Source organism: Eretmochelys imbricata, chromosome 7 (genome assembly GCF_965152235.1).
Source record: "Eretmochelys imbricata isolate rEreImb1 chromosome 7, rEreImb1.hap1, whole genome shotgun sequence".
Taxonomy (NCBI): Eukaryota; Metazoa; Chordata; order Testudines; family Cheloniidae; genus Eretmochelys; species Eretmochelys imbricata.
The window spans coordinates 46314675-46327794 of record NC_135578.1 but is presented as its reverse complement, the minus strand read 5'-3'; the positions used below and the strand labels follow the sequence as shown (position 1 = coordinate 46327794).

The window sequence follows — 13120 nt, the reverse complement described above, 5'->3', positions numbered from 1 at the left end:
TCTGCCTTAGGATGAAAGGGCTCTGAGGGCGCACGCCAGAACTAATTAATTCAGAGGAAAATCAAGGTAGTTGGGACAGGGGTGCAGAACAGGTCTATGCTGGAGTCCCCTCCCTGCAGCTTTGCTCTCATTGCCCTCACGCTGGGAGCAAGTACATAAGAGCATGACTGATTCACAGTAACAAAGGGAATAAATCCCTTGCAGTAAGTATTCTGCCCTCTTACTTGTACAAAATAATGGAGTGTTAATACCAAAAGTCCTCACAGCAGCCCGAGGATATTAAACATTTGCTGAAAAGAGGCGTGATTCTGTTGGGATTGTGCATACTTTGAGAACTATCCATTTTCACGTATCACCGATCAAAGTGAAATTTACCACAGCCCCAATTCAGCAAAGCACATGCTTGAAATTAAGTCCCATTGAATTCAATGGGAGTTAAGCACATGCCTATGTGCGTTACTGAATCAGAGGCCTGACATCCTAAATGCACCAGGCTTTGTCTCTCTAACTCCAGAACAATCAAACTCACTAAACCTTTTCCCAGCTCCCTGGCTCCACCAGCACATACATGCAATAATTTGTGAACATGCAAATCCAAACCAAAGTCATTTTAGACAACAGTCGCTGTTTTTTTTAATTTTGAAGTTTATTTTACCAAAAAAAAAAAAAAAAGGAGAGAGAGAGAGCCAATCGGCAGTTATACCAACTTACAATTTATTGATTTTTTAAAAAATGACATGAAACACAAGTAAAAATAAATACATCATATAAACAACAAATTGTTCAAAGTCTCTGTTCTGGGAGATCAGTGAGCACGCTCCATTAGACAGAGAGAAGAGGGAAGCACATGTGTGCAGCCGGCCAACCGACCCACCCTGCTACAGTAACTCCTCTTTCTGATCACAAAAGACAGGCCACAAACTAAGGCGGTATTAAAAACAGAAAAAACAAAATAAAAAACAAACATCAAAGGATTAGCTCACGCTCCCCTATACAAGCAAATCTACCAGAGAGTTTCTGAATGCAAGCTGGATGGCTAACAATACAAGACCCAAGACACAGTGCAGCTTTGGGCAGCTGTTAGTGGTATTGTTTCAGTACAGGGGGAATAGGGTGGAGCATATGGGGATTTCTTCCCTCTATTCCCTCCACCCTACACAGCTGGTTGATCACCCCCCACTTACAACATCCTCTCCCTTTGCAGATGGGTTTCTTTTCCTTTTCAGCTTGCAAGGAGCCATTCCCAGTGTATCCTAGTTGGACTAAATTCCCCCCACCCTCCTTTCCCCTCAAATTTGGACTACCTGATCTCACTTGAGAGAGCAGAGAAGCACATTCATTGTGAATGGAGTTGCTGTATTTTACCACTTTCTCTTCGCAGAATGTCCACAGACCATGATTTTCTCTAATTTAGCAATTATTTGAAGTTATTAGCAAACATTTATCTGCTTACTGGTGCAAATGCCCATGGAAAACCAACCTGAATTTGCTCGCCAGAAGTATTCAAATGTGCAAGGTGAAGGGAGCTCTCCCATCAGTATTCACACTAGTGAAATTCAATCACATGATTGTTCCCGGAAAGCAAAGTGAATTCTTTCATTCCCAGCAAAGCTTGAGAGAAGCTCGTTTGGCAGTTTTCACCCAGCTTCGTCCCCAGATGGCAATGGAACTGAATGTGAGATGCTCCATCCTGCAGAACTGCGTGAAAATACATTGCCCAAGACTGGACTGAGATTAGGTACATCCTAGAAAACTCACAGAAACATCACAGTTATGAGGTCACCTCTTCCCCTAATTCTGTCTTAGTGTCTTGTACTAGTACAGAGTGGAATTTGCCCTGATATCCCTGCTGCTCCATAAACTGCCATCTAAACAGTTCAGCCTAAGTAAGTAAAATCTACTTATTATAGTTAGATACTGACTGAAAGGGGCAGCCAAAGTACAACCCAAGGATTGCACAAGTCGCCAGGGCTTCTGTGCTCTGCCCAGGAATCTTCCTTAGTGTCCAAGTGCTTATCGGAGAGCCCCTGTTCTACTCTCAGTGTTATCTGCAGCACAAATATGAACTATAAGTTACTTTGGTCAGTCCATTTGGAGTCAGAAAATTTAACCGAGACAGCCCCATCACAGGGGATCAGGAAAGAAAAGAGAGGATCTATGTGTCAGCTAGAGAAAAGATAGGAGTCTGGAAAGGAGAGATCAGGGAAAGAGGGAAGACGGAGGGTTGTGGAAGAGGAACGAGGAGACTAGGGCCTGGTCTACACCTAAAACTTAGGTCCACCTAGCTACGTCGCTCAGGACTGTGAAAAATTTCACACCGTAGTCAGGTCGACCTAATCCCCAGTCAAGACACAGGTAGGTCAATGGAAGGATTCTTTCATCCATCTAGCTTCCCCCTCTTGGAGAGGTAGAATACCTACAGCAATGGAAAAACCTTCCATCCGTGCAGGAAGAGCCTATACTATGGCGCTACAGCAGCACAGCTGTGCCATTGTAGTGGCTGTAACGTAGACATACCCTAGGTAAGAAAGTGTTGTGGAACAGGATTCAAAGAGGTCTCCATTGTCAATACCACCTCTGAATTTCCAAGACATTCTTGAAGATTATAACATCATCAGATAAAGGACTTTCTGATCTTCTATGCCAAAGTCATTAAATAATTCTGATTCCTGGTCTCCGTCATTAAACAGTTCTGATCCATGGTCTCAGTCTGCATTCTCTGCACTTCATGTACTCAGAAGCACGAGAAGCTGCACCTTCTTGGAAGATGTTGCACACCCAGTGGAACTCAGTGGTCAGCATCTGGGTGATGGGGGTTTCTTCAGCACTAACAGAAAACTAAGGGCAGAGGAAATCACCTTCACAAACCTTCCTTCACTCCAGGTGATGAGATCATCTCTCCCAAAGCTTGTGATGCCCCAAATCAATGGGGTTTCATCTTTAAACCACTAGCTAGCGTTTGGGAGATGACACATGGAAACTGGGAGGGTCTGTGGGGAAGGAGGTAGTCTGGATTGAGCATTTGTCCGGATGGAGCAGGAGGGAGAGAGGGACCCACCCACCGAGTGCTGGCTGGGGTACGGGATGGGGGTTCAACCCAGGCACTTGTGGGGCTAATTAGTCTCCAGCAGTTTATGGAGGATGTGCACTCTAAGCACTGAATGTACTACGAACAGACAGGAGGAGACAGAAGTTTGCCAGGGACAGAGAAAGGTCCCAGTTTACAAGAGTCAATTTAATGCAGGAATCTGCACAATGCAAAAAGAGCATTAGTTTTGCTTGCTTTCTTGACTGAATACAAAAACCAGTGTTCAAAACAAGCACAATTTTAAACCTACTTGCTTGCAGAAAGTAAATATTCCATGTGAAACAACACTGTCATCCAGTGGCTGGGGAAGTAAATTACAGGGGTCCATTTCCTATGGCTATCAGAGGATCCATCAGTCTCCAGTTCCTATGGCTACAGGGCTTGGTTAAACTAATCCTAGGTGCACCTAATCCTGTGAGCAGAAAAATTCCCATATTCCACCCACCAAAGTGAGGGTGTGCCAGAGGCCTGCCCAATTCAGTACCATCCAAAGTGCCCTCCAGAGGCCTCTGGTACTTTCCTCGTGAGACAATGAGCAAAGTCTCTGTGAAAGCTGCTGCTATTTCAGGTACAGCATCCAGAACCATACGTTAACCTACTGTTTAGAGTCAAATCTGTATGCCTCATCTGAGCAGAGAAAAGACACACAAAATGCCCCCATTACAAAGAACTAGCAGGATCATTCAGATTAAAAGTGCCACCCTGGCACAAACAACGAAGGAACCATACTCCATGCCAAGGGACTCTGGTTAAAAGGTCTGCTCTAACCTAAATCAACAGTTGCCTTCCACAAGTATTGTTTAGATTTCCCCCAGATCTGAATCCTCCCTACTCTTGACAAGAAACCCCCTTGCCTAGGTCCGCTTCCCAAATCCACTAGAGCTTTTGAGAGCCTTACAGAGATACAACAGACAGCTGTGATACAATCAGCGTCACAGTATTTTGCATAAGATGGACACACAAACTGCAAAGGGCATGACTTACAGATGCAGCACTGTCAAGTGTTTGGAGTGGACACCATCAGTTAGTTTGCTTTGTTATTGGGTGAGGGGTGGAGTGGGGGGAAGGGGGAGTTTGTTTATTTCCATGGTACATCCAAAGACAATCTGTTCAGAAGTTTGCTCAGAACCCCTCGGTTTTCAACTCCTAGGATATGTTAAAGAAGAAAGCACTATTTCAATGTTTGTTTTTAAAATAATTTGCATAGCTAAACTGTAGATCTAAGGCTTCTATGAATGGTGTGGTTACGTCTGACAGACAAGTTCCATTAAAACAGAGAAAGACAGAGAGAAAGCCCCATAACGTCCTACTTTTGTCATGGTACACACAAACACACACACACGCACCGCACCACCTTCCCTCGATAAAGCAGTTCCCCTTTCTTCACAGCTACCTTACACAATATGCCAGAATGCCTTGTCCCTCCCTCCTGAGCTGGTCTGAGTAGACCTCAATAACCGTACTGAAGCATCAGCCCTGGAGGTTTTCCCATCACAGGTTTGTGCCAACAGCTGTCATTGGTCCAATGGCATGGACCCCTTTCCAAGGACATTCATAGTCTCTCTCGTTCCCTGAGGTGGTGACACATAGGTCCAGATCCTCAAAGGTATTTAAGATTCTAACTTCCATTGAAGTCAACGGGATTTAGGAGCCTACATCCCTTCGAGGACCTGGCCTTTGAGCAGGCATTGAGTTTCCAAGATTACTCAGCAGTTACCAGTGCATGAGCACGCACACAGTGGACAGGATGTCAGGCCATCTAGCTCAGGTGCCCAAACTCATGCAAATGTGGCATTTCAATGCCAAGAGCATGATTTGCCTGCAGACACCAAGAGCTGAACAGTCAGTGCAATTTACTCTCTGTGCTAGAGGCACGCTCTCGCTTTTCACTCTCATGTGACACCTCTCTAGTTGGGAAGGGCTGGAGCCCAGCAACAGCACTCCACATGTCAGCCAGAGGGTCCGTTAAGCCAATAGGAGCTCAAGCCTGCTGCCATGAGATCCCCAAGCCCACTTGTCATGAGCCGAGACTCCTCCTCTCTCTGAGAGATTGGTTAGCACGCTAATTTCTCAGCCGCCCAGCAAACACTGTGCCAGAGTGATCCCAACCCCAAGACCAGAGGTTTCTCATTATCCCTTGTACTGCACGGATGGACACGGCAACAACTATCCCACGCCACTGTCACACGCTCCCCCAAAGGGGTGTATATGGCACAGGCAATGCCACATCACTGTAACAGAACCAAACAAGGGAGCTGGCTACTGGGGAACGTTCGCAGTTGGTCCTGCTTTCAGATTATGCTTTGGTCAAATGGTCATTATGTCTCGTCTCCCCCATACAGACAATCCACCAAGCAACCACTGCATTATGGAGGCCAGCAGGTTAGTTTTTCTTTTAAACAACAAAATTAATAAAACGTGGAAAGAAACTCCCCAAACAAATAAATATTTGCCTTCATGAAATAAATTAATGTAGAGATTCTGTGAAGGGGGCAGTTGCTCCAATCACAGAGTCAATGGAGATGGGCGCTGAGTCCGCAATGGTATCCCTTTTCAACCTGTCCTGCTGGCTGGGGTTGATAGGAGTCAAACTGATCCACCTGCTCCCACCCAGGCCACCTCCTGGAGCCTGAGGGCACACCCCTCAATAGCCTGGTGTGGAGGTCATCACTGGAAGAGAGGGAGGAACTGGGAAACTCCCCAGGATTGCCCTCGAGCCGCTATAAGATTTAAAGGATTCTTAACCCAACCCAGGCTCGAGAAGCCAGCACCAGAACCACAGGATCAACCTACTAGGGTCACTGCCTTCAGAGGGCTTCATAGAGAAGGCCCCCTGGGGGAGCAGACTGGAGAGTCATGCCACAGCTTAGCATTCCCTCCACTCCCCATCTCACCCTCCAGCAGGGGTCTATCAGATTATTGTGTTTTGAATTTTTAAGAGGATGAAAAACAAATTGGTTTTCACATGGACCCCCCCCACACACACATCCCTTGCCCTCCCCCGGTACACACACGACATATAGCCTGCTCCTCCCCTGCCCCAATTGAAAATGCTCATCAAGACCCTCTCCTGGGGCATACTCCCACCCCGTGCCTCCTTGAGCGAGAAAAGTTCACAGATAAGGCAGTTTGTGGGAGAGGGAGCTCTTCCACACACAGAGATCAACCCAGTGTCTCCACGCCTGAGAAGGGGCACTGAATAGCAACGTCAAGGCTCCCTTTCGGACAACACAGACAGACAAACGGAAAATGCAGGAGAGAAAGCAAGGGAGGCACTCCTATGGTTTGCATTGCTGCCCCCCACCCTTGCAAGTCCGTTCAGGTTTTGTTCTCCCACCCTCCCTCCCCAATACAACGCAGATCCTTGACATCTAAAAACGTCTCCTCCTCCAGCCCTGCTGCCATAACCCAGAGGTGAAATCCTGACTCCAGAAAGGTCCTGAAACTTTTGCCTCCTGGCTAAGCTGAGATCTAACAGGAACTGGGCCCATTATTTCCCTGTGATCTCTATTACATCGTCGTCTTTGTCTTCGTCATCATTGGAGCTGCATCCCACCTCTGAGGCCTCCTGGGATTCAAACTGAGGCACCTGGGACCGCAGGAGGCCCCCAGCTGGGTAGCCCGAATGAGGGGACATGTAGCCAGGGTAGGCAGACGCCATGCTCCTGGGAAGGCTGCTAGGCAAAACTGGGGCTGGGAAAGGAGCAAACATCCTGGGCTCAGGCAGGAGTGACTGCGTGAAGGGAAGCGAATAGCTGGGCAGCATCCCCGTCATAGAGGGGTTTAGCATGAACGAGGGGACGCTGGCGGTGGCTGAGGTAGCAGCAGAGGAGCTGGCGGTGCCGGCTGTCAGCAGAGGGTCAGTAGTCACAGGGAACACCAGCTGAGGGTCTGGTAGTAAATTGGGCAGCTGGTAGTAGGATGAGCCAGTGCCCATGTACAAGGAGTTTCCTGCTTGGGGGGGAAATGGATGGGTTAGGTTGTGGTTTAAAGAGATAGGGGGCATGGTGAACCCACCAGAGACTGGGTACCCGTGTTCGTACGACTGAACAGACGTTGGCAGGTGGCGCTTTTTCTGCTGCCGACGGGCTGGTTCCTCGGGGACAGAGGGTGAGGTCGACTTGCGCTTGTTGCCCCGTAAGTCCAGCACTGAGTGACCATCGACATTCTGGCTGGTGGCTGGCAGGGCTGAAGAAACCGACGGAGCCAAGCAATGGAGGCCCAATCGCTGCTCAGCTCCCCGGGCTGCTAAGGTGGCTGCGTTTTCTGTCCGGGCAGGGTGTCCATGCACAGTGTTAGTGCTGGGGGAGTTGTGGCGAGACTCCCGGGCAGCGGCTGCCTCAGCATACTGCTGCAGCTCACTGATGATCTCCGGGCTGTCGGGGGAAATGGGCCGAGTGAGCTCTTCTGTGTTAGGGAGCTTGGGTGACGAGGCACTGTGTCTGCCATTGCTTGTGGATTCCAGAGATGGACCCTGAGAGCCTGGAGGTGACAAGGAGATGGAGTGGGTGAGACAGAGAAGCCTGGAGAAACATCCCGGCGCTGGGAAAAGGGAGAAGAGGGGGGACTGAATAGACTCGGCGTGGGATGGGACTGAGGGTGGGAGGGAGGGGGCTGCCATGGAATCAGCCAGGGAGGAGAAAAAATGTGGAATTTAAAGATGTGAGAAGAGAGGAAGCTCTTGGGCAGGGATGTAAAGCAAGTCCCCTAAATACAGCGCTGGGGAAGACAGTGCAGTGAAACACCCACCACAGAAACCCAACAGAGGAGAGCACTTGGGGCATGTATCCAGTGCAAGGATCTTCAGTCCCTACCTGAGGCAGCCGTTCGACGGTCTTCACTGCCCTTCGGCTTCCCAGTGGTCCGGATAGCAAAAATCCGCCCATCGCTGGTGCGGATGTACGTCCCTGAAACAGACAGGGAGGAAGCAACTGGTCAGACACAGGAACAGCTCCATGCCCAGCTGCTGGCTGCCTGCCCCAGGGAAAGGCTGCAGAACTGGCAGGCAGGGAGAGAAAAGGGCAGCAGAGAGGACACACCAGCCCCTAATCCCCAAACACTTTGATCTCTCTCTCCACGTCTGTGAGCATTGCCGTCGGGCAATGCCAGGGTCACAGTGCTGTGTCAGTGGCCTACAGGTCCATTACAGACAGGCCAGAAGCACCCAAACTGTGCCCACTTGAGTGCTGGGCTGGCAACATGCCAGGAGCCTGCAGCCCACAAGCCATTTACCTAAAACAGAGAGACTGTAAAACCAGCATGCAGCAGCAACAAGGGCAGCCACGGACTGTGTTCTTGAACACTCTCAGTGCTGGAGTGCCCCTGCAGTCAGGTGCACGCTGGTTCTCTCCTTTAGAGCCTGTCTCCAGTCTGTCCCTGAAAAATCCCTCCCTCTGCTTCTCTCTGTCCCAGGGTTACACACACATGTGGCTCTCTGCTGAATCGCTGCAGGACCCGAATTCCCTTCCCATGCTCCCTTTTCTCCCCCAGGGGAGTCAAACACATTTTCAGGTCACCATCTCTGCCAGTGGCAATGGCTGTGGTTCCACTTTTCCTTATGCAGTGCTGTTGGCGAATTTCAACGGCACTCAACTAGGCTCTGTTCAAATAACTGAAACACAGAATCCCTGCCCCGAGGGCCCCAACTGATCACTCCTCTAGTGTTACAGCACTGCAAACAGGCCGACCCCTGGCCCATCTCTGAGAAACGATGCCTGGCCAGCTGCTCCACCATTGTTGGGAGAAGGCTTGTGTAAAGAGCTCGAGCTTGCAATACTCTTGAAAGGTGACAAGACAGACTCCACTGGAAGGGAGAATGTGTCACCACATCTCCTTACAGTCTGACCTGGGGCTCTGTCAGTTGCAGCTTCTCCATTGGCTTCAACAGTCTCGTAGGTCAAGAACTATTCATCCCCGAAACATGATAGGAGATTGTGTTTTAACATAATGAGATGGGCAACTCTGGAGCTTGAAATCGCTTCCATCCGCTTCAGAAGGGAAGGATGGAAGACCATTCCCTTTGGGGCACTGGCAGGAAATTACAGTATCAGTGGCCTGATCCCCTTCATCTCCCCATCATGGTTAAACCCACAACTAAAGCCTCTGTTTTTTCTGACTCTTCAAGCTTTGACGAAGCCTGTTTATTAAATGCATCTTGCAAATGCAGAGCACTGAAAACAGGAATTTGGGGGGATTTTAGTATATCAGGGCCAGGAGATTAGCAGTTACTTATTTCCCAAGTCAGGGATTTACCTTTAGTCCCTCGGATTATGTGGATGCTCTCACCAGCACTGATTCTCGCCTGCACATCAGTGGATGTGTTTGTGCCTGGAATCACAATATCTGATGGAGAAAGCCAGCATTTGAGAAGTTACATTATGGGCTCAAAAAAGAGTGGGAGAAATCCAGGGCTAAATTCCCTCAGCATCCAGCTAGCTTCCTCAATAAATTCTGCTACAAATGAGATCAGGGTTTAATTATGAGTAACAAAGAAGACATAAGAAGCAGAAGTGGAATCCCCTGGGACTGAGAGCTCAGGAAGGAGTGGGGGTCAGGGGAAATGAAAGGCAAGGTACCCCAGTACACAAGCCCCATCAATTAGAACACAGAACATGGGACTGGGCAGAGCACTGGAAGCCAGCATACCATACAGTGCAGCCAGCATACCTGGCTTTTGAAATATGTTTGGCCTGAAAGCTGCAAAGAGATCAGGGAGCTACAATCAGTATTTGGGGGCAGATTCACTGCCCTGTTTTAGTCCCTTAGCACACCTGTGGTGCAAAACCCACTGCTGGGGATTCTCCAGGTATGGAATCCATAACGGGCATAGAGGTGGCTAACTGGCTCCTACGCCTCCCTCCCTGGTAGGCAAAGGTTAGAGGGGGTAGGGAAAGTGAGTGGCTGGAGCCCACTGTACTCTGGCTGTCCCCAGCTGGTGTATGGTCCCTAGCCACTGTTGCCAGCTGGTGCAAGATAGCGCTGCTCTAACCTATGCTGGGGCCAGGACAGAGAATCAGTCAGGCACCAGAACAGCCAGAGTTACTCTCTCTCCTCCACGTGGCAGGGGAGCTGTTGAGCAGCTGCAGTAGAGAACAGACCGCTCCCAGCCAAGCTGCTGCAGGGGAAGCAGCACCCCTCTTACCTCCAATCTGCACTAATGGATCTGATTCCAGCACTTCAGTTTAAACACCACAGCACATGCTTCAAGGGACACATTTCAATGCATAATCAGACACTTTCCTTCTTGACACAATCCCCCTCAAGGGGCTCATCCAGCTTCTTAGGCCACAGATGAGACACCATAGTTGTCTGGGACACTATTCTATCCCCAAGGGATGGACGGACTGCCTGCCTTCCATCTCTGGATCCCAGGACTCTGTCTCAACCAGCTGTGTTCTCAGGGGGACTTGGTTCCAAAGGAACGACTGACCTGTCGTGGTGACAATCTTCTGAACAAGGACACCAGCTCGCTGTAGATAGTTGATGGGGAAGTTGACAGTGGGGTTGGAACCAGATGCCGATCCCACGCCACCCAACGGGACATGCCGAGGCATCATAGGAATGGGGGTGGACTGAACAGGGCGGACGCTTGCCACTGGCTTGTCCTCGCCCTTGAAGACTGGTCGCCTAGTGGGAAGAGGGAAAAGGAGAGAGTGTCAAACGGAGTTATGTTCTTTTGGAAGGAGAGTCCCAACTGTATTTGGTTCCATCATTCTCAGTCGTTCACATGGGTAATCGTGAGGCTCTGCACTGAGGAAATTGCTCATGGAGGCAGAAAAACCCAAAATGCAAAGCCCTGAAACTCTTTGCTCTGCTCCCAGTTCTGGAGAGAGGCAGTGGGAATCTCACTGCTCCAGGATCACAAAGAGAGAGTGAAGTCGCTAAAGTTTGATCTCTGAGTTAAAGCATAGGACTGGCCGTCAGGACTCCAGCCTCTATTCCTGACTGTCACTGACCTTGGGCAAGTCACTTCACCTCAGTGTCCCCATCTGTAAACTGGGGGTGCCTTCTCACCGATGGCAGAGACATGCAAGCAGCCAGCCAGCATTTGCACAGCTCTCCCAGAGCCTCAGATTGGGCAATGCAAAGTGTTACGGGGAATTACACATGTTCCAGATGAAGTGAAGGCAGATGATAGACACAGTGACTCTGGCTATTAGCCAGAAAAGTGGTGTGTAGGGACAGGTCTTGACACTTTCACTACCTGTCTGGATTCTGCATCTCTCAGTTTGATACTATGCCCATTCTCTTAGCCACAGCCATTGCAATCAGTGACACCCCCCACTGAGAAACACTGCATGTGCCCCCAAGGCTGCAAAGGGAGCCTTCCTCCCTAATCAGCTGTTTTCCCCACCTTCCTTGCTTCATTCCCCTTCTTCATGAATCCGTATTTATAGTTGGCAGGGGAAGGAGAGGGGGCAACACCCAGCCTTAATATTATCATTTCCTAGGAGCCAAGTGAGAACGCCCATGGTAACAGGTTAGTCTTCATCTACCCCAGCTGTTTTTCCTGCCCCGCCTCTCCCCTCAACTGAAGTCCTCAGCAGAACAGGGAAAGAAATAAGCACCCACCAATTCCTTTGACTGAAGGCAGGGATGCTTGTCAGGCTCTGGTCACTGGCTGGGTAATACTGTGCATAGGATGGACGGGTATAGGGGACGGATGCTCGCTTCTCTTCCTCATAACTCTTCTTTGCTGCCTTCTTCTCTGCCTTGGTCAACTTGTGCTCCTTCCGGTCAATCAGCAGCGACTCATGCTGGAAAGGCTCCTGTGGTCACAGCACATAAACATATTGAGACACCAACATACCACAGGAGGGCAGTAGACAAACCCAAATGACAGAATTCCCTCCCTGTATCCCAGGCAGAATAACATGGCAACTGGCAGACTCTGGGCAGTATTCTGGGCCCTGGTCTACACTGGGGGGGAGGTCAATCTAAGTTATGCAACTTCAGCTACGTGAATAGCGTAGCTGAAGTCAACGTACTTAGATCGACTTACCGTGGTGTCTTCCCTGCGGAGAGTCCTGCTGCTGCTCCCCTGTCAACTCCGCCTGCGCCTCTTCTGGCGCTGGAGTACAGGAGTGGACAGGAGAGCGTTCGGGGGTTGATTTATCACGTCTAGACTAGACACGATAAATCAATCCCCGCTGGCTAGATTGCTGCCTGCTGAGCTGGCGGGTAGTGAAGACATACCCTGGGTGGACTCTGGGGAAGAGTTCAAAACTAGTGCAATGGACACTATTATAGACAATAGACAATATGATTACTTCTTATAAATAATCTGTGCACCAACTCCACAATGATCTCACTGCATAACACTCACAGGAACATGCTTATTCACAATACCCACAATGCATGCAATACGACAGCACATAAATGGAGCAATTCTGTTACTGCACTAAATGCCCCATAGCAGGCTTTCCTTTTAACCATGAATCTCTGTATAGAGATAGCCAGGCAGACACAGTCCTTCATTTCTCCTCTCCTCCAACAGCCTTAACCAAACTACCCCAACCTATGTTCTTCCTAGATGCTCTACCTACTTCTGAGGGCATTCTGCACCAAAAAATTAAAAATTCTGTGTATAAAAATTTTAAAATTCAGCAAAATTCTGCAAATTTTATTTGTCAAATAAATGTGGAGGCGCCAGCATGGCATTGGCGAGCACAGGCCACTGGCTGCACAGAAGTGGTAGATCACTCCCCCTGGGGGAGACTCAGCAGTGAGGCTGCACTCAACCCTGACACAGTGCAAAAAGGAGGCCTGCCCCAGAAACACCCCAGTGTCCTGCCCCTCTGTGCCAGGTGCACATCGGTGTGGGCAGGCAGGCTGGCTCAGCCCAGCAGGATCCAAGTGTGGGGGGACTTAGTGTGGGGGGACCCAGGCGTGGATTGAGAGGGTTCTGTTTGGGATCATTGGGTGTGGGAGGCTCAGTGGGGGATCCAAGTGCACAGGGGATCTGGATGCACAGAGGCTTGTTGGGAGGTTCTGGATGCAACGGTAATGGGATGCTACAGTGGGGTCCAGGTG

The 13120-nt window shown here is 49.6% G+C and overlaps 1 protein-coding gene across 2 annotated transcripts in view; it reads right to left on the bottom strand.

Moving 5' to 3' along the window:
• Positions 1 to 692: 692 nt before the first annotated feature.
• RAD54L2 (RAD54 like 2) overlaps positions 693 to 13120 on the bottom strand; it is a 96601-nt gene continuing 84173 nt past the window's right edge. The window contains exons 18-23 of one of the 2 annotated variants that reach the window (XM_077821186.1): positions 11660 to 11856; positions 10518 to 10714; positions 9341 to 9430; positions 7903 to 7995; positions 7106 to 7570; positions 693 to 1698 (exon numbers count right to left, since the gene is read on the bottom strand). In XM_077821186.1, coding sequence (XP_077677312.1) covers positions 1547 to 1698; positions 7106 to 7570; positions 7903 to 7995; positions 9341 to 9430; positions 10518 to 10714; positions 11660 to 11856 — 1194 coding nt within the window. In that variant the 3' untranslated portion in view covers positions 693 to 1546. Of the gene's footprint in view, positions 1699 to 6473; positions 7571 to 7902; positions 7996 to 9340; positions 9431 to 10517; positions 10715 to 11659; positions 11857 to 13120 lie in introns of those variants that run through there. The other variant, XM_077821185.1, reaches the window with a different exon arrangement.